Source organism: Phalaenopsis equestris, unplaced genomic scaffold, assembly GCF_001263595.1.
Source record: "Phalaenopsis equestris unplaced genomic scaffold, ASM126359v1 Scaffold000002, whole genome shotgun sequence".
Taxonomy (NCBI): Eukaryota; Viridiplantae; Streptophyta; class Magnoliopsida; order Asparagales; family Orchidaceae; genus Phalaenopsis; species Phalaenopsis equestris.
Window position 1 is genome coordinate 52,249,558 of NW_018164444.1, and position 6,313 is coordinate 52,255,870.

At 35.1% G+C, this 6,313-nt stretch overlaps 1 protein-coding gene across 1 annotated transcript; it reads left to right on the forward strand.

The window, feature by feature from the left end:
• Nucleotides 1-2,278: 2,278 nt before the first annotated feature.
• LOC110018891 (mannose-specific lectin-like) lies at nucleotides 2,279-2,812 on the forward strand. The gene has a single exon (XM_020716369.1). The coding sequence runs from the start codon at nucleotides 2,279-2,281 to the stop codon at nucleotides 2,810-2,812; it is 534 nt and encodes a 177-aa protein (XP_020572028.1).
• The last annotated feature ends 3,501 nt before the right edge of the window (nucleotides 2,813-6,313 follow it).

Sequence of the window (6,313 nt, forward strand, 5' to 3'; positions counted from 1 at the left end):
ATAAGGTTTAAAGTGTCAATATAGGAATAATATTTTCATAATATTCATTTGTTTTATTATTTCATGTACAGTTTAATAAGAAAACCTCATATTACAACTTTAGAATATGGCATGATGAATTTATGTTCATCGGAATAATTATAAGACAATGAATTATATCAGACCTATATCATATATCATAAGGACGATAAAAGCTCAGTCCAGAGGCTACGTACATATTAAGGACCTTATATATTGCATTGAAAATAGCTCATCTTTATAACCCTATCAATGCATGTCATTTTAAGCATATTAATTTGATGGATCCTTGACTTCTTATGAGTTCACATTTAATGTCATATCTATACAAGTTATCAAAATTGTTAGTGTGGAGACCGGTTCGGATTCCTGCTCCCGCCTCCCGATCGCTATGTTTCGCGAATCCTGCTCCCGCTCTTCTCGTTTCGCGAATCGGCGCAAGCGTCTGCCGCGAAGCAAAGTTTCGCTTCTTCCTGCTCACCTGTTCCCGCTCCATTGTCGCGATAGGTCGCGATATTCGCGAAACATCGCCAACCTCCCTTCCTGTTCGCAATAAAAGTCATCGCAGCGGCTCTCCTTCGGTTTTAGGACGAGTCACGGTTTTGAGTTCTTCTTTGGGTTTCCTCGGGATAGAGGAAGAGTTTTTTGGGTTTCCTTGGGATAGAAAGAAGGAAAGTGCAAGAAGTAGTTTCTTGCTGCAGAAGGAAGAAGATTGTTCTCCCTAGACTTATTCTTGGTGACTTGTGGCAGAAAAGATATTGAGTTTATTTCTCATGTAAGTTATCTTCTTCGGTGTATCTCGGTGTAGAGTTTTTTCGTTGTATCTCGGTGTAGAGAGAGAAGAAGAGAGAACAACGAAGTGAGATATTCCTCTTGTAAGTCAAGGTGATCGACTGATGTAAATTCCCCAAGTATTAAAATCCTCTGCAACTCCGTGGGCGTAAGCAATTTGCCGAACCACGTAAATCTGTGTGTTCTGTTGTGATTTTTCTTATTCTATTTTTCGCTTCGTCGATCGTTCTCCTGTTTGATTTATATATATACCATATCAACCAACTGGAGTATATCCAGATCTCTACGCAACTTATAAATTTAATGATAATTTTGCTTTCATATATAAGCTCGCCTTTATTGCTCCTCACACACACACATTTATTTATGTGTTATAAATTAATTTGAATACCATTGTACCTCAACGTGGGCTTACTTTTATTGCCCTACTTATATTAGTAATACGTAAATTACATTAATGCAGACTGTTTTACACAGTATGACATTTTTTAGCATTTTTTTTTTATTTATATTGATGAACATCTTTGTACAAATATCATTTCTTGTTAACATACAATTGAATTATGCACATCAATTTCAAAATTATAAGTGCATGTTGTCCTACTTTGAAATTTGAGTAATTTAATTAATGCTAACATAATTTTAATGCATCACATATATTTATGTTTTCTACAATTTAAAATAATGTGCAATTATTTAATTACTAATGATACATATAACAAAAACATGCACAATATAATGAGAAAAACTTTCTGACATATAGTTTATATAGTAGTGGTCAGAATCATGAATCTTCTCCTTTCCATTTTTTCTCTGTTTCTCTATTCTTCTCTCCTACGGCTAATCCCAACCCGGCACCGTTTTAGCCTGCTTGCAGAAATTTTTCATACGAAATGCCAATTTTGTGTTTACTGAAATTGATATATTTTCGTAGGGATAAATAAATAAATAAATGGTTAGCATTTCTTTGAGCAAATTTTAATCACTATTAGACACATCATTGAAATTGTATAAGTTTAAGAACTCATAATATAATAAAATTTTCTTAAAAAGAGGAAGCACTTTCCATCAATAATAAAATTAAATAAAATTGATTGAATTTTTTATTACCATAAAATTATTCATTTATATTATTTTTTCATAAATTTGATAGCTATTAAATCTATCTTATATATGATTTTACTTGATCCTTTATATATTATATATATTCATCTCACTATACACTCAATAATTTTTAAATTTATTTGTTATGACCCAATTTTTTCCATGCTTATTTATGAGGGTTAGTTGATCTGTTGTATTAACGTCCTACTTGATATGTTTCATTTATTACTTTCATAGTCCAACACCCATCACGTACATATTTTTTATTTCCCTTAGTCTTCCTGATACACCTCCCCACAACTATAAATACAGATCCAACCACTCCCCCTAAAACCACACAAGCAAACCCCCCACCTAACCAGCCATGGCTTCCTATCCCATGTTCAAAACCCTCATCCTCTGCGCCGCATTCCTCACAATCCTTCTCGCCAACCCATCCTCAGCCCAGTACTACAACCACTTGCTCGCCGGCGAGCGCCTCCGCCCCGGTGAATCCCTCGTACAAGGCCACTATTTCTTCACCATGCAGTACGACTGCAACCTTGTCCTCTACGATGACAGCACTCCGATTTGGGCTTCAGGCACCCAAGGCAAGGGCTCGGGTTGCTACGTCATCATGCAGCAAGACGGCAATCTCGTCATCTATGACTCTAAAAAAAAGCCCTTGTGGGCGAGCAACACTAACGTAGGAAAAGGAAATTATGTCCTCGTACTACAAAAGGATCGCAATGTTGTCATATACAGTAAGCCCATTTGGGCTACGGGGACTAATAAGGTTGGCTGGACTGGCGTTGTCGTCGCCGCCGCCGCGGGTAATGGGACGGTGGGGGTTTCGGGGGCGGAGCAGAATAAGGTGAGGGAAATGAGAAAATTTGTGGAGTTGATGAATGATGTGTAGGGAGGTGGTGAGTGCATGGGCAATGACGAATAAAATGAGCATGTTTTCGTGTGCTGCGTGAATAAGAGATGAGTGTGTCTTTCACTTCCTTGTCGTGTGAGAGTTGTTGTCGTTGAAATAAAATGACAGGTTTTGTTAAGGATCAATGTTCATTGTGGTGGAATGGAAGCTTACATATACTCAGCACCCACTAGAACACCAATAACTCTAGCAACAATAAAACTAAGAAGTTGCATCAAACCAGTTACAAAAATTAATACATATCATCCATAGAAGCTAAATATTTTTCATATCTTATTCAATATAACAATTTTCTCAAGTTTTGCTGACTAATACTAATACTGTAATGAGTAAAAAAAATTTTAATTATCTTAAATTCACATACATTATGAGAGCCGCTAAGTGGTGAAAAGTTTGACTGAAGTTGTTGCATAAGTTCCTCATCTCATTTCACATTGATGCAATTTATCGAACCTCAAATCTTAAAAACTTTTCAATTCTGTCAACACGAGCAAAACCATTACCTCCACGGATCTCATCTATACTAGCGATATTATGGTGTCTGAATTCTACCTGGGTGTTCAAAACCTATGACTTCCATGAACACCCTCTCATTTATCTCTATATCTTTATCCTTCAATGTTAAGCCTTCTTCTAAAAGAAGGTTACAAGCAAGCACCTAAACTGCATGATAAGTAATTTTTAAATTTAATATAATGGAATTTTATTTTAAATATACATATTTAAGCAAAATTAATACCCGTCTGAATCCTAAATCTTCAGAAGACCATGATCAATTCTAATATATTTTGGTTATATGTATATATCCTCCAAAATTATAATCTATCTTGTATGACCAACATAAATAAAATATTAAATATTAAAAATGAATATCCGGTAATATCCCAGGATTTTAATTAATAGTTGTCTTGTTCCAATTCTTTTTATCTTTTTGCACAACCCACTCAACCCATTGTATGAGAACAAATTTGTTTTTTTTTTCACTTCCTCATAATATTTGGACGCCCTCGCCCACAAGTACAAAATTTGCTTAAACTCTAAAATTTAATTCACCTAAGCATGCATATGGTGTAGATAAAATTCTTGGGTTGTGACCATTTGGTTATTATTTGAAATCATCATATGACATATAATCCAAAAGGGATTTATTATTAATAGGTTTATTGTCTCAATTTCGCGCCATCAAATTGGTCTTATGATTCTTTCATTTGATATCAAGTGATCGGAGAATCCGCTACTAAATATATCCAGAAAATTTAAATTTGGACTACATATGAAGATACAAATTTGATGAGTAGCTTCAATAAATGAACAGCAAAGTACTCATCAACGAATTGAATATTATTGTTACTGAACAAAATATTTTAAAATTATCTCAACTTCTGATAATATTATCTTTTTGAATGGCTCCATACCATTTTTTCGCCAATCTATTAACAATACCAAAATAAGATCCCATCAATATAGATTCTGGAATGTCATACGGCACGACACTATCGTTGGTCTCACTACAAAAATTGTTGAGAAATTTAGGGCGAGGAAAAATAAGAATCGACACAAATCCAGAAGAACACACAGAGATTTAATGAGGTTTGGCAATGATGCCTACGTCTTCGGGAGCAGAACGACAAATTCACTTTTACAGAGGAGTCCAATACGTACCCATAGGGTTACACATCATATATATAGATAAAACCCACAGATAAAATTACTAACACGCCCTCGCTCCCCCAACCCACTTATCTCCAACAGACACATCTCTTCACTCTGAGAGACTCCAAATTCTGTTATATGAGCCATACATAACAAATCTCCACCTTGGCGAATATCCAACCCCTTAGGAGAAATACATATACCTAACAATTCTCCACCTTGGAGAATATCCAGCCCCTTAGGAGAAATACATCATGGAGTTTCTTACACCTAAGTGAGTTGGACAACCATGTCGTCTAACAATTGCAAGCATTCAACAAGTTCAAGCAATGCAAGAACTTGTTGATAATACCTGACTTGGTCAACATATCTGCTGCATTTTCATCATATGATTCCGCAGAGTGAACTCCACCTACAATTGAACTCCCCAACAATTTATATATATTGCATGCAGTGATCTTTCTTTCATTACATTCAATACACCTTTAACAATTTTGATGGTTTTTCTATCTCCATTTGCCTTAAAAATAAAACCTTTTATGTATAAAATGCCCAAGAAAATTAAATTCTTCTTCAAATATAGAATATGTCTTACATCACATAATGTTCTGACGGTGTCATCATACATCTTAATTCTAATTTTTTTTAATACCAACAATATTGTAACATCTATCATCACCCAAATAAACTGAACCAGAATCATATAACCTGTATGAAGTAAACCATTCCCTTTTAGGTGTTACGTGGTAAAAGTATCCTGAATCAATAATCCATACATCCTTCAATTAAGTTTTTGTAACTGAAAGTACATCATCATCACCACAATCTGAGTTGTCACTCTGCACCATATTCACAGACTTGGAGGATGTATCATGTTTCTCATCAAATTGCTTCTTGAGCCTTGGACAATCTCTCTTCATATGCCCCAGCTCCTTGCACTTGTAGCAATGAGTCGTCTTTCTGACTTTAGGCTTTGACCTGGAATTTTGCATTTCAGAACTCTCCTTCTCCTCCTTCCTTCCACGATATTGATTAGCCTTAGCATATAAACAATTACCATGAGATCTTTTCCCTGCATTCTGCTTCCGCTGGTTGTGAGCCAACAATGCTGTAGTAATCTCATCAATTTTGATTGTTTCTTTCCCATATGTAAGAGTAGTCACCAGAAGTTCATAGGAGGAAGACAATGAACACAACAGAATCATTGCTTGATCTTCATATTTAATACTCACATCAAGCTGTGTCAGATCTATGATTATTTGATTGAAAACATTCAACTGCTGCACCAGATCAACGTCTGCCTGCATCTTCAACCATACAATCTATGCTTCATATACAATTTATTCGTCAGAGATTTAGACATAAACTGAGATTCTAATTTCTTCCATACTTCTCCTGAAGATTTTAAATTCATAACATGATACATAATCTCATCTGCCAGACATAAATGTATGGTACCTGCCACTCATAGTTGCAATTCTTCCCCATCTTCATCTTTCATATTATCAAGTTTCATAGCTTGCAAAGTTTTCACAATTCCTTGTTGTGCCAACAAATATTTCACCCTTGTTTGTCACAATTCAAAGTTCCCAGTTCCATTGAACTTCAATATCTCGAATTTTACACCATACATTATTATTTGAAATTAATTCTGTAGCGAACTTTTCCTGCCTTATGTTAAAACAAAAACACACTGCAAATGAATTAAAAAAAAACTAAAATTTTCTCTGTCAATTGCAGCAATTTTCCTACAACTCTGTTGTGATTCGTGAATCAAAATTTTTACACGAAGTACTTTTCTTGTTCGCGTCAACACCTCGGTTAAAC

Excerpts from the sequence above, each read along its gene's own strand:
- LOC110018891 (XM_020716369.1), top strand. The coding sequence starts at position 2,279 with ATGGCTTCCTATCCCATGTTCAAAACCCTCATCCTCTGCGCCGCATTC.